Here is a 21,888-nt window from a genome sequence, read left to right on the forward strand (position 1 = left end):
GTGGTGTGCTCAGGATTTTCAAAAGTGAGGGGTAATGTATACTTTTTCTTGGTAGTCAGCCCTCATTTTGTCATATTTTCCTACCTTTCACGTTCTTTTTTAAGAAATACTGTCCACCAACCCCGCCCCCCACCCCTTTTGGGCATGCCACTGCCCTCCAGGTACTCTTCGCAACATCTTAATTGACTGCCCTGAAAAAAATCAAAGTCCTGAATTCGTAAATTTGGCAACATAGCACTTCAGAGTCCGCAAATAGTATCCAACTTAGACACAGTTTTTTCTTTCTGAACGAAAACGCTCTTGTGAATTTCTTTCATGATATCACATTCCATGAAGTTAGAAACCCTAAACCAGTAATATAATACGCAATTAAACAAAAATCGTAAATTGGAAATACAAATGTTGATATTTTTTTTAGAGAGTATTCGTTCAGAAATAGAAAATAGCGGAATTAATGTGCAGTTGGAAACACTGAACTCGTTCTCCACCACCTGGAGAGAATTGAAATCACATTTCAATGCAATGAAGCAAATTTCTCTCGATTTTAGGTTAAATTACAGTAGAGATAAATTGCACAATACCGGACGATTCTACAAAGTGTGTATTTTCCCTGATCTTTGGCGAAAAAAAGTTTGGAACTCTAGCAATATGTTATTTCAACTGAGACCAACTTGTTTTACAGAGTTTCATGTTAGTAATCTCCTGGAGCAGTTGGTTAGACAGTCGTCTCGTTTTACTTTTTCGTCGAGAGCGAAACATCATAGGTTCAAATCTCACCCACTCCTGATTCTTTTTTTTATTGTTATTTACCGAGTACGAAGTGTTGTAATAATGTAATATAAGATTATATCAAATCACTGTAAACATTTATGCGATGCATACCTCGGGAATGTTTCTGCTCATCTTCTTGATTTTTCAGTGATTGGCAGGATTTTTGGCAAGACCTCTCTTTTCATTCAGCTGTCAAAAGCTATGTTAACACACATTAAGAATTAATATATCATAAATACATGTTCTTAAACAGCATATTGTAATCAAGGTGTCCCCGTTTTAATATCAGGTGGAGGCTCATTGCACAGTGGTTCGGATTCCTGTTTAAACTATAGGTCCAGTCCCGATTAGCCTATCTGTGCATAAGGTAGACTTAAAACAACACCACATACACACACATACCATATTACACACACCCACACAGATACGATGTTCTTTGTTTGTGCTCTTCACTGCAGACCTAAAATATATGTCGGATTTTTAAATGATACAATCACAAATATTATGATATATTCAACATTTGAAACTACCCACCTCAGACTTTACATCGCATCCTTCTGCATCCGGAAATGCTTTGTTATAAATTACAAGAGAGGAAGTAATCTAATAAGTCAATGAAGCCCGTTGTTTGGTGGTTGAAACTACTGAAGCAAAGGGGAAAAGAGCAACTAAGTGATAATGTAGATTTCTTTGTTTACTTCAAGGTTACATAAAATATACCTCAAAGTTTTTCTTTATAAATCATTCATCTACGTTCTGGTGGAAGCACATAGTGGTTCGGATCCCACTTTAAACTTTAGGTCTAGTCTCGATTAGCTTTACTGTCCATAAAATTGACTTAAAACACCAAATCAATCAATTCATCTCCTTTCACAGTGGACCTTCTATGATACTGTAGTCGGCCAGCATCCAAATACAGTTCTGCTTCGCGTATACCAGAGTATAATTTCATGTAATATTGTGACTAATTTTACTTTAAAACCACAGATTAAAGCGATAATAGTGTCCAGAAAAAGAACCTCAAAGTAGTCTTCACACAAAGTATTTTAATCCATTGCCAAACATTGCAGTAAAGAATAATATTATGCTTTTCCATTGACAGTATTTTTGATTCATGGTGAATTTGCTAAAAGGATAATGTCAAGATATCTAAATATGTAAGTTTTACTACTAAATGCATTTAAAAAGCACGAAACAACAGGGGAGGACAAAAATAAACCTCAAAAATAAGTAAAAATGCAACAAAAACTGTTAAAAATACTAACAAATAAACTAAAAGCCGAAAAATGTAAAAAAAATGTAAAATAGAAAGTGTTTCATGCTCTAACTGAAGGGAAACAGACATGATATCAAGTTTAGCATTGTTTTTAAGGGTCAGAAAAAAAGTTGATTTTTCATCAACTTCCGGACCCTAATTACTAATTAAGACCATTGAAAAAGTTGCAGGGAAGGAGGCGGCTTACTTAATTTTTTCTTGCTGAGGGGTCGTATCATCCCATATCTCCACTTTATAATACAGAAAAAAATCAAGTTCATATTTCGAAAATGACTTGCAGTTTTCCACCACGAGAATATGATTTTCATAGTTTGAAGTTTGTTAGTATTATCTTGCAAGGTTTCCATTGGTTTCATTTCAAACATATTTTATATTCCATACGTTGAATATCCATTTCCTCTCTCTTTTCATACAGTCTTTGGAAGAAAAGCTGAAGTTTCTTGGCAACCGGTTCTGGTTCAAATTACTCCTTTTCGCTCTCCTGTTCCTACTTTAAACAAACGACAAAAGACTTCGTAACTAAACGATTGCTTGTTCAAAACATGGAATTGTTACGCAATTTACAAAATATGACAAAACACCAATAGGCATGTTCATCATTTTTCCCTTTCAGCATTTCTCGATTTCTTCTGAATTTGATTCCTCATGAAAATTGCCATGAGGAAATTATACCTAGGGAGACATGACATTATGTGTGAATTGGTTTCTTCAAACTGGAACCAAATTTTAACATTAGCTACCTGGAGAAGATGTAGCATGCTTGATTCTCACAAGGGAGGTTGTAGGTTCGATCCTCCACCTAGGCAGGATTTTTTCAGTAGTTTATCGTTGAAAGTAAAGTTTATCTACCATGCTAAGAGTTTAACATTGGTCTCTGTATTTCACTAGGTGAAAGGAAATAGTAAGAGGAAGTTATTTCGATGATAGGAGGGAGGAAGTCACATGCGACGTGGAATGCCCATTATCAAGTTACGTAGAGCTAAGTCTGTAATAGTGGTTTCGAATATTGCAAAGTCAGTAGGGAAAGTTTGTTAAATCTGATACTCGTACTTTCTGTTCAAATAAGACAAACATTTTACATACAAAGCAGTGACGAATTAACGATCATTATGAGGTTTTGTATTTTTTGTTTGTCACTCGCTATATAAATACTTATTAGTAGTTTCCGTCACAATAACTATTTACTTATGTTAATTAGCGATTTACTATTAGTTTTAGAAGCATGGTAAGATGGTGGTGAGGGGATTGACAACAGTCATTACGAAGGAACGGACATAAAATTACCAATCTTAGCAATTTGAACTCATTAAACGCTCTCTTTCGTTACAGTACTGCACTACATCACTACTTAAAATAACTGTATATCTTTTTTTAGTATATCAAAATCAAATAATCAATATTTTAGGTGTCAGTGAAGAACAAACAATACATAATTTAAATAACATACATTTTGCATCCTAAATACATATATGTGATTTGTGAATTAATCATGATGTGTGTGTTAACACAACATATGACCAATAACTAAAAAGAAAAGTTTTAACTTTAAATACTGGAAATCTGCAACTTCTAAGGGAAAATATGCGCAGAAGGGACGTCCCTCAAGTGTGCATCGGATTATTTTTTTAAATATTCTAATATCAACTGTCTCTGTTCAGGAAAAAAAAAAAAAAAAAAAAGAGGGTGGGATTTGAACCTGCGACCTTTCACGCTTGACGAAAAGAAAGGATAGCAGCGCCTAACCAATTGCTCTACGTTAACTTCATGACGTACTGCCCTTAAAAACATGTTGACGTTTATGAAAACTCCCACCTTCCTGTGTTCCAAGCTCATTTCCTTCACAAGTCGTGAAAAATATTATTTTTTGAGAACTGTTCGATATTATGCAAGCTATTGTAAATAAAATGTCGCATAAACTCCTCCTTTCTGCACAAACTTGATGGCAATTTCCTCCAGGTGGAGAAAAACTCTCTTCAGTGTTTCAAACCTCCCAAATTTCAATTCGAGCAAGCAGAATCATAAATATCTCTCAAGGTTCTTTTTCCAATTTATTATTTCTGTTTGGTTGTGTATTATAATAGCGGTTTATAGTTTCTAAGTTCATGGAAAGTGATAAATTGAAAACTTCTCACCGCAGCGTTTTTCGTCCCAAAGTTGGCTACTCTCACCTGGAGCCGAAGTGCAATGTTGGTAAGTTTACGATATCGGGACTTAGAATTCTTTCGGGGCGGTCAAATAAGATGTTGGGAAGTGTACATATTTGAGTGTGGGTGAGCCCCAGAGTCAGTTTATACAAGGCCGGAAAATTTTCAACCTAAGATCACTCATTCTATTTTTTTTGGACTTTTAACCACTGTTATTTAAAAGAGATTTACGAACGTTTCGGAGGCTGCATCTGCCTCCGTCTTCAGGGTAGCATGTCTTAATGGTTGCCTTGGAGGATTATTCTAGGTGGCCTAGGCTCGTCGGTCACAAGGACCTCTAGTATATACAGCGTGACCTCGACGTGGTCATTTTAAGAAGTGGAGCCTGGCCACTGATAATCCTACCTGGCAACTTTGTATATACTAGAGGTCCTTGTGACCGACGGACACGGTGGAGCCTAGGCCACCTAGAATAATCCTCCAAGGCAACCATTTAGACACGCTACCCTGAAGACTGAGGCAGATGCAGCCTCCGAAACGTTGGTAAATCTCTTTTAAATAACAGTGGTTAAAAGTCCAAAAAAACTTAGAATGAATAAATCACCACTGATTAGCTACAAAAAAGAAGATCACTCACCCCAGGAATCAAACCAAGCTCTCCCACGTGGCAGTCAGATGTCCTGCAAACTAGAACACCATGGTTCCCATAGCATGAAATATTTAAAACATGTCATCTTTAAAATAGAATCGCTTCTTTCCTGTAGTCTGCACTGAGCATGTTGACTTAGTAAACCATACAAAGAAACTGATTTTGGTCTGCTGCACTTTCAAATCATCTGGTTCAGTCATTACTTATTCATTTAGCAATTCCCAATAAATAAAAAGTGGAATCATGTGGCAAATCATGGAATTAACCAAAGAAACAAAATAGTCAATGAAAATCCTCATTCACTGGAATCCATAAAACAAAAGTCTTGAGAACCAAGTAAGAGAAAATCACCTCTCTGGGTTGGGTTTGGGACAAGAAAATTTAATATTGGTACTGACATCTTTGGATTTCACACATCCTTGAAAATAACAGAAAGCAGTGATAAAATTCGATGCAGACCGTATACAAAATATCACATTTTTCAAACACCACATTGGAAACACATTTAAAATTAATTACATTTTCAGGTTGCAACATGTATAAATTTCACTTAATTGTCTGCTATACTTCCTGTGTTATAAAAACTGAAAAGGTAATAACAAACAAATCAAGAAATGAAGTTCAAAGAATATATTCAACAACATTTTATTTTAAAATCAGCTGTATTCAAAATCAAGAAGCCCCTACACACTTTTGTGACCACATTTCAATACATCACAACTTCCCTTTTACAAATACAAACTTATAATCACAACAGCACAGCATGACTCCTCCCAAATACATGTACACCACAAATTGACAAGCCTTCTAGTAAAATGTACCCCCTTTAATGATATTACTTTGTTTACAAATAAGGCAAACATTAAAATGTATAAAACTTTGCATCATTTTTTACTACAATGCCTTGAATGAGCTTAAGAAACATATATTTTTTACAAGTAGAAGATTACATTATTATGCATCAAGTTTCTGTACACTTTTTTTTTTTTTGGATTGCATGCATATATTTCTTTCAGCCTTTGTCAATACTTTAGTTACATTAGTAGCGAAACATCCACGATAAAATACAGATATATTCTAAGAGATAAGTAAGCTGGAAGCCTTGGTTCAATACTTATGTGAGTGGAAAATTGCTGAAGTGCAGTATGGAGGTTCCATACATCGGGTAACATAGTAAGGACACGTAAAAAAAACTTAAGTTAGGATTTCCAATAGGAGCAACCAGATGTTTTCAAGTTGTGGTTGCCATATGGCATCACTGTTTCTATACAGTTCTTATCAGCTGTCATGTCGCTTGACAGAGAAAACAAAAGCTCATAATAATTGATGCCACTGGATTATTTTCTTTGGGGTTACATGAAAGGCAAGGTGACTGCAAACAACCACTGATGAGCTCTAAGAAGAAATTTGATGAGTCATTGGCGAGATTGCATTGCAAATTGTGTGAAAATGTTATCAGAAATCCAAACAAAACAATGGCATCATGTTAATGGGGCCACATGGCCACTTGTCCAATACTGTCTTTCACACCCAATTGTAATCTTCATGTATGTTTTCCTTGCCCAAAACACCCAGTAGCTCTCATTGGACCCTACATCAAAAGTTGAATCCTTTATATAACTTGAATCACACACTAATTCTGCATACAAGCTTTCAAGCAGCTCATTAATTTATATGCAAATTATGTGTAACTTTCAGGGGGAGATGATCTTTCTTCGCTTGAAATAATAACACACAGTTGTTCTGGATTTATTGTTATTCTCAAAGTATCTTTAGTTCACGTACCAAAATTGTCATGATTATGGTGAAGAACAATCACACACACACGTGTACATGCTAACAATAGTAAATCGTTGATATGACGACACAGCTGGAAGAAAATTCTCATTAAAAGAGCTCCAAATATTACTTTTCTAAACATCTTATTGTCATATTATATTCAATGCTGTTTGTATTCACAACTCTTGCATTTATTTTGTATTTGAAAATCAACCCAAAGAAGCAACTGTATTTAACTGCAATGAACCAAAAAATAATATAAATAACTCCTTAATAAATTTAAAGCCCACAACAAATAACCAAGAAAAAAGCATAATCACAAAAAAATGAGTTTACTTTTATTCCCTAAAGAACAAATTTATTCCAGCTTTAATTTCTGTCTCTCTTTTTTACTTTCTGTGTGATGCTTCATCAAATCTTAATTTAAAATTTGCAGAAATAAGTTTTCATGTCATTATACATTACTATACTTATAATCATGCTGTAATTCCCATAAACATGAAGTGCTTTACGCTCCATAATCAACAGACTTACAAGTAAACATACAAGTACATCCAGATGTAAAATGCACTCGCAGGAATACTCATTAGTAATAAATTTGCATTTGAAATATGCCAAAACAGTACAAACAAAAAGTAAGCAGTATTGTTATAGGGCTGAGCCAATACCAATGTATTCACTGGTATTGGTATTGAGAAAGTTCCGGTTTGAATTTACAGATAATAGCCAATGCTTTTCTGGCACTTTGGTCTTCCATTGGGTTTGGGAAAATATTCACAACTCTTGGGTGAAAAACTGCATTAAGTACGAAAGCTATTTTTCTTGTAGTGGCAACACTGTTGGTATATGCTTGTCAGTTGTCGCAGGCACAAAAGATGATCGGGTCTTGTTTAGTCTTGTACTACGGATCGTGTGTAGGTGTTTGGTGCTGAATAGTACTGTTGTGTGGTACTTAGAAGACGTTAAAGTGAAATGTGTGTATAATACCACCCTGAACAATGTTCACGCGTGAAGAACAGCAAATATTCATCAAATTTCAGGTTGCACGCGGAAGGAATACATGAAAATTCACAAGGGCATACACGAGGCTCTTTACCGTAACGTACCGTTGCCAGATGGGCCGAGGTATTTGAAAGTGGTCGGTGGCGGGCATCCTCCCACGGCAACAGAATCCACACCACCTTCATGCACTTTACAGATTGGTAGAGAATGATCATCGTTGGACATGTAGTGAATTAGCAAATGAATTGATGATTTCACCATTACCTTCGTGACCATTTGCACCCTGTTCTTAGGTGCAAAACACCACATCTCCTGCAATCAGGCCCCATCATTCTCCACGATAATGCCAAGATGTCATACAGCACAAGTAGTGCAGAGCGTACTGCAACAATGGGGTTGGGAGGTGTTGGAGCACCCACCTAATTCTCCTGACATGAGTCCCTGCGACTTTGATTTGTTTCCCAAGATGAAGAGGAAATGCTTTCCAGACGTCCCGAGCATCATTTCGGCCACAGGGCGGTCTCTGCGCACACTGGCAAGAACGGGAGCTATCAATGGCATCAAACGACTGTCAGATGCTTGGAAACGTGTTCACGCAGCAGCAGGAGATTACACTGAAGGATTGTAAATGATTCCTGGTACGTATTTTCTTTCATGTCCCATTCTCATACATGTTGGCCACTACAAGAAAAATGGCCCTCGTAATTACATAACATGTATATTAATATTCTGATGTAATTCTTGAGTATTTTAAAGCAAAACTCATGGTAAATTGACAACTGTAATTAGAGTGGAATACTTACATACTAATATTAATCAATATTTTGAACAACTTTTAATTATTACAATTTTAAGTATCGGTGGGATCCACATTGGTATAGGTATTGGAAGTGGGGTGCCCAGGATTTTCGAAAGGAGGGGGTTATGTACACTGTGTTTAGTAGTTAGACGTTATTTTGCCATTTTTTCTGCCTTTGGCGTTCTTTTTTTTTTTTTAGGAAAACTGGGTCAAAGGACGGGGGGGGGGGGGGGTTATGACCCCCTGCTCCCTTGGACACGCCACTAGGTTTGGTTCAAAGTGGTATTGACTCAGCCTTAGTTTGTTGTCTTCTGTATGCTTTCATAAAGCCCAAGCTTTTCATTTAAAATCATATTTACTTATATCATGGACAGTATGTATTTTACAAAAACATACATCTATTTCATGAATTAGAAAATTATTGCTAAAAGTGACACACTGTAAATGGTATGTATATAAGGATTCTAGGATTCTAAAATACATAAAATATTTGTACAACAACAAAATACAGCACGATAGAAATCTGCTTATTTTTAAAAACATATAAAAATAAAATTAATGAACACATTTACAATACACTGCCATATTTGCAAGCATGCTGCACACACACAGACATACACACGAGCACACACAAATATTGCAAATACAAGTTTCTTGTCTATGACTGGTTCCATTTCTCCGGTGAAATTCTACTGGTGAAATCTTTGGTGCAAAATGTTTGTCATTTTTCATTTAAATTATAGTGTGATCCCTTTACATAACCCACTCTTAAAAATATCACATAATATAAACAAACAATACAGCAAAATAGCACTTCATGTTATCTAGAAAGAATAACTGCAGTCATTTCCATTGGTGGAATGGACAAAGAGGAACTTTTTTCTGAAGTGTAGCCATTATGGAGGAATGATAAAGATGATTTCTTCATGGAATTTCCAAACAGTTCAGGAAAGAGGTCACTGATTGTTACCTGCAAGAAACAAAACTTCTGTAAAAAAAATTTTGGCACTCACCTGTGGTCGTTACTTCAAACAAATAAAAAACATGTAAAACAATAAAATGTAGTAACAAAACTATAATTTAAGCAGTTCCCCAAAGTACAGGAAGTTTTTATTGGGCAAAAAGCATATTGCATTTAATAAGAAATCTATAAGAAGGCGTAAGGGAGTTACTAAATTATTTCCGCGAAACTTACTTGTAAATGTTCGATTAATTTCGGTTGCCTCTGCCACCATCCACTTGGGAACTTATTGCCTCATTGTTGGGTTGACTTCAGGTTCCTGTTGTTTCCTCGCTTACTGCTGGGAGCGCTGGTGTAGCTAGTTCGTTTGCTGCATGTGATAGGTTTAAGTTGTTGCAATAGCGGAAGCCAAACATGATGTGCCTGACCACTGTCGATATTCAGATCGTGTGGAAAGTGCATAATTGCATGCGTTTCTGATTTTTGTGTCAATCAGTGTGTGTGCTGTATGTCTGACTGAAACTTTTTGGATGCTGTGTTTCTTAAACTTGAGGTGCTTTGCTAGTCCGGTAGTGGGTTGGGATTTTTTTGCATCAGTTAAGTGTTGTTGTATACGTTCGTTGATGGATCTGCCAATGTAAAGCAAGTTGCACTCACACTGGGCGTCATACTCCTGGGTTGTCCAGTGGCGAAAGGAAAGATCTCTTGTGTTTGCTTAGGGCACTGCCTATTTTGTTCACTGGTCTGTGTGCAAGTTTGATGTCATACTGTTTCAGGGTCTTGACCAGACGATTGGATGTTGTCTGGTGGTAAGGGAAGGCAATCCATTTTGTTTTATTGCTGCTGGTTGGGTGGTGTTGGTTAGGTTGTCGCACCTGCATTTCACCTTTGCAACACCATGTAAAAAGTTGATGCACTATGTACCCATTCTGAAGTCTTATGTCTGCAACAATGGTAATTTCTTCCTTCAGGTTCTCTTCACTTGTGCAGTGAGAGAGAAAGCTCTTCGGTACAAGTTAAGCCATACATTGGCTTGCAAAATAATCTAACACAGTTATTTTTAGTGGTTTCTATTTTATTTTTATTCTGAGAAATGTAGAGTGACTAGCCATGTGAGGTTGTGTTATTGTATGTGTATCTTATTGTAGCTTGAAAAAGTTCTGGGAAACCAGAACGAAAAGTTGCAGATAAAATAAAATAAAAACCACTAAAAATAACTGTGTTAGATTATTTTGCATCTATTAAAAAGTGGTTATGCGAATCTTTAAGAAGAAAATACATTGGCTTTATGTTTGGGTGGATGATTGGAGAGGAAGAAGATATATTGGTTCCCTGCCCCTGGTTTTATATAGACTGTGGTGGTGAATTTGTTGCTCCTTCTTTTGATAGTTAGGTCTAGAAAGTTGATGCTGCCTTGGTTTTCCAGTTCTATTGTGAATTTCAGCCTGGGATGAATGCTGCTAAGTTTTTTCATAAGTAGATCTATTTCTTCATCCTTTTTGTAAACTACAATGGTGTCATCTGTATATCTGCCACATCTTATGTACTGGAGTTCTGGTGAGTGAAGGATATCCTTCTCGGCTAAGTGCATCACAATATTGGCTATGGTAGCGGACAGAGGGTTGCCTATGGCTAATTCCTCTGTTTGTATGTACTAGTATTTCAAAGTGAAAGTAGTTGTGCCCGAGGCAGATTTCCAATAACTTGGATACCTCGGTCACTTCCACTGGAGGGGTGTAAGGAGTACCTTCCACGTAGGGGCACAAAAGTCAACCTCACTTCCACATAGTGCACCCTGGACTAAAGACTAACGAGGCTCTGGCGACTGGCCCCATGGCCAGTATAATTTTGTGTGGGTTGTCCTGTTTTTTGTCCTTGTGTGTGCTGAGTGCCCATTTACAGCCTCAGCTTTTAACAGAAGTCAGAAGATTTTAAGATTTTTAGTTATGCAACATTAGAGTTGTTATTTGTAATGGTAAGGGGATGGCCCCCGTATAATGTGACGGGAGCAAAACAGCCTGCCTAAGTGCTGACACTCCAAAAATTTTAAATTCAAATTCAAATTCAAAAATTCAAAACTTCCACTGGTGAGACCTTATTGGTAGCAAGCCATCTTTCAACCAAGGTGAGGGCTAGGCTAACCAGGATAGAGTTGTATATGTCGACTATATCGATACTAGCGAGTTTGGCATGGCTAGCTTGCACTATTGAGGTTATTAGTTCTTTGGCATCTGTGCTAAGAGATTTTCCTTTTTAGCCAATTTATGAGGTGGACCGTTGGTTGGTTGAACCCTGCAACGATGAGGCGCATTGGAATCCCCTGAGATTTCCAAGTGGATGGTGGCAGAGGTCACCAAAATTAATTGAACATTTTTGTGGAAATAATTTAGTAACTCACTTACGCCTTCTTATTAACAACCGCATTTTTATTATCCCTAACATGAAGATAAATCTATCTCTGTATAGTCCAACAGCTCAGATTTTCAGAGAATTCCAGTATTTTCTCCCCCTTGAAAATACACATTACGTAGAAACACTTTATTCATATTTAGATAAATTATGAAATGTTCTCACAGAATATGAACACACACAGGTACAACATTTGTACATACAACTCATTCCTTCTCACAAGTGTCCATGTACTTAAAACACAAAGTGGTCTGGGGAATCAAAGTATCTACATTTAGAACTGCAGGTAAGGAACTTCTAACAAAATATCTCTTGTTCTCCTGGAAAAGATTTTTTTAAACCATGTATTTCATTAGATAGTATTACTGTCAATAAAAATGTATTCTTTAGTTCTTTTAGTGGAAATAGTATAAATTCTTTTAAACTCACACACACATACATATTTATATATCAGATGAATGGAAGGAGGATCAGAATGACTAAATAATAGGTAAAAAGGGAAAACTCGCCAGACACTGGAAAGTTTGAAAACAACTCTAGGCTTCTCAGGAAATGTTTCTGGTGTCCGGATGACTGTGGAAAATGGGTGGGGAGATGGGAACATGTATATAAAAAAAAAAAAACTGCAAGCGTAGTCACCTACCTGGCCATTACTAAATGTGCTGCAGGTATGAGAATTAGGAAAACAGCAATCGCCTTCCAGTCTATGCACTATAAGTCCAGCACCATCAACTGGCACATTAAGAAGCCTAAGGTTGACAAGATGAACATCACACCCAGGCTCCTGTGCCACTGGCGAGAACTGTGTCCTCAAATTATGCTGAGGTTCTCCCACCCATATTAATCGCAGAAATGGATACAGTAGCGAATTGAGAGATGAATGTGCAGGGAAAGAGAGAAAACCACCTGCAAATTCTTCTGTGGATCTCTGAAATTGAATTACAGACGTCAGTAAATTTATACATTACTTGATCAGTGCATGCAGTAATACCAAAGAAAACATTTCACTGTAGCGCCTCCCCAATGGCATAGTGGTAACATTGTTGCCTTGTAATCAATGGGTCCAGGGTTTGATACCTGGTGGAGACACAATTGCTTTGGACCCCACTTTAAACTGTAGGCCCAGTCCCGATTAGCCTTCATGTGCATAAAGTGGACTTAAAAACAAAAACTCAAAACATTTTACTGTAAAAACTAAGTGACAAATGTAACTGTAGTCATCTGGAAATGAAGCTGAAAGAGTTAGTTTATTGTAATATGATTAGTAATTTGATTTAATTTTTATCTCATAAGCAGTACAATAACTGTTATATGCTGAAGATCCAGGATAGAAACTTCATCAAACAAAAATTTCCATTCAAGTTGCAAGACATTCTAATGTGTTACATTAAGAACCATGTTCTGTTATGGGGAACATTAGGAAAAAAGAAACACCAAAGTTTACATTTATACGTAATAGCATGACCTACCTTACAATTCTCTTCCCTCTTCTCAATCAAAAGTCTGAAGATATTATTGGTGGGAAAATTATCAAGAACACCTTGGCCTAAACCCCTGTTATCATCTTGACTTAGTCGCCTGTCCTGCATAATCTGGAAAAAATAAATAATAATAAACTGGGTTGGTGGACATTTCTAACATTCTTTCCGAAGTAAAGCACAGCCCTTACTTCAATTCTGTTATAACAAGGTGGATAACAATGTACTGACAGATACTATACGCAAGTATGGGTTGCTTGTGAAATACACAAAATGCATTAACTCCAGGGTTTGGAAAAACACAGTTTTCTTTAAAAAAAAAAAAACCAACCCACGTGTTTTTTTTGTTGGTTTTTTTGCAGGTTTAATTGGGTTTTGTCGAGCTTCTATAAATAAAATGTGAATACATGTAATATAATTCACATTTGTAATTGCTGCTCAACCTACCCACTGCACTTTGCCACCCGGCACACCAACTACCAGACCACAACAAACTGCTAAACCATAGTAATGTTTATTTTTTATCCTTTATTCTCTTATGATTTCCTGGTTACCTCTGTGCCTCTGTGGATAGCAAGTTTGTATGTTTGAATTGATATTAGCAGATGTATCAATATTGGATACATTACGATATACGATACATTACAACTTTTCTCAGAAGCATGAAGAGATCAATTGTAGGTGTGTACTATTATCTTCAGTCACAAGCCGCGGTGGCTCAGTCGGTAACGCGTCTGACTACCATGCTCAAGGTCCCGGGTTTGATCCCCGGCCAATTCAAATCCGGGAACTTTTCTAACGGTGAAAGCGGCCCCGGTGCCCACCCAGCATCGAATAACATGGGTACCTGGGGGAAACCCTGGGGGGGTAAAGGCGGTCAGGGGCATGATGCTGATCACATCACCCCCACTCACGACCGGATCAAGAAAGTGTGGGGCGTTACCCTCACACCCCCTATACGCCTTCATGGCGTGGTGCTATGCACAGGGGAACACTTTACCTTTATCACAAGCATAATAAAATAGCAATAGTAGAGATAGTATACATAGTATTCCCCGATAGTAGATCGAAAGAAACTGATGCAGGATAGCATCATACAGCAATTTTCTTCCGCAAAGTGGTGGAAAATCATGGAAGTAAAAGCCGAGAAATCATCAAAATTGCCCAGTGGGTTTTGTGAATTTTTTGCTTGCCTTCATTCAGTTTTAGCATCGTCAGCTTCAATAGAAAGAATCTTTTCAACTTTTGGAATAAAGTAATCAATAGACTTGGGGTAGATAAGGCCGTAAAGTTGGTGAAGGTATAGAGGTTTATATGTTCAAATGATAGAGAATCTCAAAATATTGATTGGTAAGGTAGGTAGGTATACGCGACCGCCAGAAACAGAACTGATTGTTTTTTTTAATAATAAATTTTGTAATCGATAAATTGATCTGTTGTGTCTTTTTTTCCCCAAGAAATAAGCTGTTACGTAGAACGTAATAGTTGTGTTATTGTAATAATGTAGTAATCATGTAATTCTATGCTATTTGGTATACAAACTGCAGTATCGAATGTATTCAATATTGAGCACACATAAATACGTTGCTGTTCAACATACATATTGGAATCTTTTGTCTAAAGTACCTGCTCAATCTACAGCTTAATATAGGCCTATGTAATTTCTTAATAAAGATTAAATGTTTGTATTGGTGTACTGAGCTCTGATATTTCGTTCTATTTCATTTTAATATTACAAGTGTTGTGCATTTCAGATAGCAAAATGAATCTCGAGTTATAATGACAGCCGTGATCACATTCTAAGAATCTAAAATGCAATCTTCATTAGTATACACCTCTATGGCATTTCTTCATTTCAGAAATCATTGAAATACCAAAGTTAATGTAAAAACCTACCGGGTTTTAAAATGGGTTTTTCAAGTGGGCCCACGTTGGCGAACCCTGATTAACTCACATCAATGCTGTACAAAAGATGGCAAATTTTTTTTAAAAAATCTTACGAAGTTTGCAAATATGAATCTGGTAAAATTGTTATTGACTGAAATGTCAATGTTATTTTACTTGTTAGATACTTCTTACAATCTTCAGAACTAATGCACCATGTTATTTACCATGTCAATTTGCAATAATGCTTTCTGATGAGACCCCAAATCTCAAAATAGTTATATGATAGCAAAAAACCTTTGCAGGCCATAATATTTAAAAAAAATCTCCATGCATACCTCAAGTTGTCCTTCTTCAAGAGAAGCCACTCCTCTCGACTGAGCAGAAAGCAGTGTCATTCTGACTGATCCATCTTCTATGTACACTGCAGACGGTAATGGATAGTAATTTGCTTGGAGGGGTAGCTTTGAAAATCTCTCACGTCGAATTATCTGTAAATAATAATAATAATAATAATAATGAAAAACCTGTTCGAGATTTCACTTGAGGTAATAAACATTGCAGATATTATACATGAAAATGTTTTCATTCACAAAAATAAACAAGGAACTTAAAAATTCATCACAACTGTGCACACAGCATGAACACAATGTTTTATTTTTAAAAATCAAACTTACTTTCTTATATTTTAACCTCCTCTCCTGATTAAAAAGAAGAAGGGAGGGAGGGAGGGAAGGCTGTTTTCTTTCTCTGTTCAGGAGAGAGAGAGAGAGAGCTCCCAAGTCGAGAGGGAAGCTTCCCTTCGGGGTTGGGAAGGTCGTGAGTCCACACTGTTTCTCACCCTCCTCTCCTGTCCCTGGTCACCGACCATGCCAGGAACAAGGAGAAAAGTAAGGTGAGAGAGAGATTGGGGGGGGGGGGGGCAAAAGGAGAGAGAGAGATAGAAAAATGCCTTAAGGTTGGAGAGAAGAGAGATAGGGGGAGGCTCTCGTTTGGGGGTGGGAAGGGGATGACCAAAGCGAGAGAGACATCTTTTTCTTCTTCTTCCACCCGAGAGTCAGAGAGATAAAGCACTTTTACTTTCCCTTCCACCAGTAAGCTCTCTCTCTCCTTGAAGAAGAGAAAGTAAACTTTGCTCTCTCTCCCTCCTGCCCCCCTCTTCTTCTTCTTCCTCCTTCTGCCCCCTTGGTGGAGCGGTTAGGGGGAGAGAGAGAGAGTTGAGGGGAAGAAAAGGGCAGGGCAAGGGGTGGTCATTTTCCTGGCACCCTCCCCACCAGACTGTTTCTTAGGGGGCGGGAATGCTTTCCTCTCTCTCTCTTGTGGGGAAGGGGGAAGCTTCAGCTTCTCTCCTTGGTCGCTTCTCTTCTTCCTCTTTCCAACCCCACCCCAACCCAGTTGCAGATGGTGACAAACTTCCTATGCGCAATGAAACAGACCAAACAGAACTGCAATGCAACTATAATGGGAAGAAAAACATAAAAGATTCTGATTAGCAGTGACTGCTATCTCTCTCTGGCACGAATGAACAGACATTATTATTTCTGTGCAAGATTTCACTTGAGGTAATAAACATTGCAGATTGCAGATATTATACATGAAAATGTTTTGTCACAAAAAGAAACAAGGAAGTTAAAAATTCATCACGATTGTGCACAATGTTGTATTTTAAAACTTCCTAACTTACAATGGGGGGAGGGAGGGAGGGAGGGAGAGAGAGAGGGGAGGGAGGGAGGGAGGGAGGGAGGGAGAGGGAGAGAGAGGGAGGGAGAGAGAGAGAGAGAGAGGGAGGGAGGGAGGGAGGGAGGGAGGGAGAGGGAGGGAGGGAGAGAGAGAGAGAGGGAGGGAGGGAGGGAGGGAGGGAGAGAGAGAGAGAGAGAGAGAGAGAGAGAGAGAGAGAGAGAGAGAGAGAGAGAGAGAGAGAGAGAGAGAGAGAGAGAGAGAGAGAGAGAAAAATATGGGAAGAAAAAATTAGATATAGTGAAACTATCTCCCACTGAATATTATGAATTGGCTTGGATTTTAAAAAACATACATTATTTGATTTCACATAATGGAAAGGTGTGTATAATGTGGTATTCAGGTATTTACTTGTTTCTAGAAAAATCTTAAATAAAGAAATGGTCACCTCATGTATGAAATTAATTAACTGGCTTAGAAAAATACACTATTAGGTCTAATCCAAAGCTCTCAGTGTGTTCTTTTTAAGTCTGCTTTATGCACAGATAGGCTAATCATGACTGGGCATACATTTTAAAGTGTACCTGAACCACTATGTATCTCCACCGGTGTCTCCTGGGACCCCTTGATTACAAGGTGACAGTGTTACCATTACGACATCTCACACACACTCACTCACTCTCACTCTCTCTCTCTCTCTCTCTTTCTCTTTTTCTTAGCGTGTTGTGCTTGTTGTTAAGATGGTTTCATAAACACACTGCATAACCTGTTTCAGATGGTATCAAATTTAAAAAAAATGTAATTTCAGTTTTTCCAGTCTTGTGACCACTTTCTGTTCACAGTGTGGTGTGATAAACATGGTGAGAATGCTGTATGGGTAACAATATCGGTTTCCATGTTGGTCTTGTTCTGGTCCAACTAATTTCAAACATCACTGTCTGCATTATCCTAAATTGTGGCATATGGCATACCTACATTGTTTACACATACAGGAATACATATTTTCTCCTATACAATTCTTTCTGTTCTGCTCAACAGGTAAGATTAATCCTTCATGTTTCAGAAAGGTTATTTGAAGCTATTGTTTTCGTGTTTTGTTTACCAATTTCAGTGTTCAATGAACCCAATGCAAATTGTATGAAATGGCTCTTTTAACTTTCTTAATTCCATATTGACCAAAATGTAACCATGTTTTATATTTTCAGCCCACCATTTGTGTTTTTAATTTACATTGCCTTTTCTGCCACTTTTGGTTAATTATGAGGATGAGCAATGATTAGTGACATTCACAATCAACACCAATGGTTGGCTGGGACTCAGACCCACAAAGTAGACCACTTAAGCTTGGGCACTGAATTGGCAGATATTAGTGTACTTCATCTCTTGTTCCAGCATACCATCTGGGGAATTAAAGAACATGATTACAATAGCATTTTAATCATGCACACTAGATGATGCTACATATCCTTTATTAAAAAAAGATGTAATGCAAAATTTTATAAATATTTTACCTGAAAACCATTCAAATCTGTGAAGAAGTCATTTCCATTCTGGATGTTTGTGCTAATGCGCATTGCCAACTCATAATTTTCCTTGTTTCGAATGTCCACAAAATTAGAAATCTCCAAGCCATACCCAGTGACACCTGAAAGAAGGAGTACAGTTTGAAATTGATGATATTGCTCTCATTATTGATCATATATAACTTTTTGCATTTTTATGGAAACTATTTATAAGACATTTTAATTTGGTAAATGGCCATATTAGGGTGATACTGGAGCAATGTTGCTGAGCATCAGCTCGGTTTATATGTATCTGCATGTGACTGTTCCCATTGTAGATGGCGGACCAATCGGGAGCCGAATCTGCTGCGGGCTGACTAACGCTAGCCAGGCCGGATCCAGTTCAAGCCCTGTGTCGCAATTCACATTCTCCTTTTCCCCGTGGATGGTTATTGTTTCTTTGATAATTCTGTCCCAATAGTTAGATGATTTAGCTATAATTTCAGCATTGCTAAAATCTATTCTATGGGCCTCATTGATCGAATAATAGACTAGTCCTGACTTCTCCGAATGGAAAATCTTGAATGTTCTCTGCATTGTTCAATTGTCCTGCCCGTTTGGCCAATGTATGCTTTACTGCAGTTGCAATCCTGAAACCTCCAGGTGTTTTGAGTCCTAATTGTCCTTGGGGTTGTGTATTAGGCTCCTGATTTGTGGCAGTGGTTTGTGGATGGTTTTGATATAGTATTTACTAAGAATATGGCTTATAATTCCGGAGATGTTTCCGATGTATGGCAGGATAGCTATCTTCTGGTCCTCCGTTTTGTCCAGATTTCCTGGTGTGTCCGAGTTTCCTGATGTGTCCGAATTCCATGATGTGTCCAAATTTTCTGGTGTGTCCAAATTTCCCGCTGCATCTGGATTTTTTTATGTGTCCGGGTTTTCTGCTCTGGTGGTCTTCTTAGACAGTACTCGGTTTAATGTTCTGGTGATTTTGTGTTCTGAGTACCCGTTCTGTCTGAAAGCCGTGTGAAGATGCTGAATTTCTTCCGGTAGATGCTCTGCGTCACTGATGAAGATGGCCCAATGAAACAAGGTTCCAATAGCCTGAGAGAATTTATTCATTCGTCGCCAGGAAAGCTTCAAGACTTACTTCATGAACTAGAAAATTTGCAAAAAAATTATTTTGTAATAATAACAACAACATTGCCATCAACAGAGATCAAAAATTTGTTTCTGGAAAAAAAACTACTTACCTGGAGAATTGTACAACGTAACTTTGTGAACAACATTAGGTAGATGTACTGCCACTTCTGACTTAAGAGGTCCCTCAATCACACAAACAAGGGGTGAAACTATCCTTACTGGAGATGCAGGGCCATCAGGAAGAAATAGGTAAGCTCCACTAGATTCTCTTCCTCGCTTTATGCCATACCTAGTTTTAAGATAAATTTTGTTACACATGAGTTTTAATTCAAAGTTGTTACATTGCGAATGTATGTACAGTGGAACCCCGATTTTACATTTTCCCCATGGTTCCAACATAGGAAAATGTTACAAAATTTTCCTCGAATTTACATTGTCCTGCATTTTAAGTTTTTCTGGTATGGTCCCCTGAAAAACGTAAAATCGAAGTTCCACTGTACCAGCTGTCCCATAAGTCTGGAACCATAGGAGAAGAACAAAACAAGTTCATGTTAGGAACTCAGTTCAAGAATGTTTTCAAAGTCCCCACCAGCAAAATGTCTTGGATTCACTCATCCTCAGCCAGTGCCATGGTTTACTTGTAACAGAAAAGAGGGTAACATGAACAATACCTATGGTTCCAGACTTATGGGACACTTGGTATAATAATTTAAAACCTTTCCTTACTTATTGCATTAAATTTCCAGAACAAGGTTTCAACACGGACTGAAATGTTGGAAATCATATGTGTAATTACTAGGGTTACCAGATGTACGGGTTTTCCCGGACATGTCCTACATTTTAGCCTTATGTCTGACGTCCAGGAGGAATTTGAAAAATATCACAAATGTCCTACATTTTTGGTGTTACCTAATATTAATTAGGAAAATACGTGTTTCAGTTGAACAAAGAGTTACAGGTCTATTGACTGCACTCCCAAACTCAATAGTAAAATTTATTTTGATTCAGTCATTACCCAAAAAGAAAATAAAGGTTTCTGCTAGAACACTGGGGTCACATTCTGACGATGTCACTGTTCAGTGTGTGAGTGGAATTTCTTGCCTTGGGGTTTATTGCTGATGGAACAAGGTGTTTCCCATTTTTATTCATTGCTTTGATTGTGAAGCAGGGGTTATAGAGAACAAAGTTATTGAACTAAAAGATACCCTAGAAGAAATTTATGGGACCATTTCAAGTTATGGTAATTGCTGAATATTTGTTTGCAATTTCTGCTCAATGAGGGAATACTTTCATTATCATTACCATCAGCACAAAGGAGTCATGAGAGATAAAATATTTTCAAAAAGTCTGTAAAAAGTTTGGTACTGGGGTTCAGCATAATTTCAAGGAGTTTGACTGTTCAGTCTATCATAAATATATTTGGATGAAATTTGGCAAAAATTGGCTCCTTTGAAAAGTGTCAATCAAGTAGTAAGAAGTGTATTATGTAGTATTGATTGCAAGTTTGGAAATTTTGCATTTAAAAAATCATTAAGAAATCATATTTTTCAAGAAGTTGAAAATGTTAAATTACTTTCTAATATGTTCTGGAAATGTGTATTATTTATTGTGAATGTTGTGTGTCCTACATTTTGACTTAAAGTCCTACATTTTGGGACATTATGTCCTACATTTCCCTCATAGCGATCTGGTAACCCTAGTAAGTACACCATATTCATACAATATTAATAATTAGAAAGTGAAAGTGTTCATCAGGTAAATGACTAGGACATGTTTACTACAAGCCCTGCGTCAATATTCAGAAGCACCACCATTGTCTGCGAGTGGGAATTAACTCTATCCCTGGCAGGAAGGGCCTTTAAATACCACCACTATCCTGGCAGGCATTTTAAATGGAATTAACCTAAAATGTATGCAAATACAGGATGATTCAAAAAGATGGACTCAATTTCGTACGGCTATATTTCCTGAACTATACATCAAATGTGAATGATCTACATAACATTTGAAAGAGAAGGTACTAAGTTTCAAATACTACCGCTAGAGTTCTCGCCTATCACACAGCTAACTGAGTGAACAGCCGTGGTGCAGCTTCAGTTGAGAGCAGAATGGCTTTTATGCACTACAATTATTTTGCATTCGTTAAGTTTGCCAATCGCCAATTTGAGCGAACAAGTTGACTGTGTAAAGGCAAAAGCCCCGGCCAGCCGTGTGTATCAGAGCAGAATGTGAGATGAATTCAGCTACCGTCTAGATGTTATTGTGGCCGGAGGGAGGCACATTGAACATTTATAAACTTTAGGAATCCTACCAGAATCTCCTGTAAAAGGGATAATTGTTCGTGCAATGTCACTATATGTCCAAGTAATGTGAGCATCAGGCACTGGGGACACGTTCATATCTTCTCTGTT

The 21,888-nt window shown here is 37.5% G+C and overlaps 1 protein-coding gene across 2 annotated transcripts in view; it reads right to left on the reverse strand.

Moving 5' to 3' along the window:
• Positions 1 to 5,469: 5,469 nt before the first annotated feature.
• Positions 5,470 to 21,888, reverse strand: part of alpha-Man-IIa (alpha-mannosidase 2) — an 81,087-nt gene continuing 64,668 nt past the window's right edge. For both annotated transcript variants that reach the window (XM_083141303.1, XM_083141296.1), the window contains exons 16-21: positions 19,588 to 19,766; positions 18,341 to 18,474; positions 15,491 to 15,643; positions 13,260 to 13,382; positions 12,434 to 12,718; positions 5,470 to 9,390 (exon numbers count right to left, since the gene is read on the reverse strand). In XM_083141303.1, coding sequence (XP_082997429.1) covers positions 9,241 to 9,390; positions 12,434 to 12,718; positions 13,260 to 13,382; positions 15,491 to 15,643; positions 18,341 to 18,474; positions 19,588 to 19,766 — 1,024 coding nt within the window. In that variant the 3' untranslated portion in view covers positions 5,470 to 9,240. The remainder of the gene's footprint in view (positions 9,391 to 12,433; positions 12,719 to 13,259; positions 13,383 to 15,490; positions 15,644 to 18,340; positions 18,475 to 19,587; positions 19,767 to 21,888) is intronic.

Source organism: Lepisma saccharinum, chromosome 1, assembly GCF_977018435.1.
Source record: "Lepisma saccharinum chromosome 1, izLepSacc3.1, whole genome shotgun sequence".
In the NCBI taxonomy this organism is placed as follows: domain Eukaryota; kingdom Metazoa; phylum Arthropoda; class Insecta; order Zygentoma; family Lepismatidae; genus Lepisma; species Lepisma saccharinum.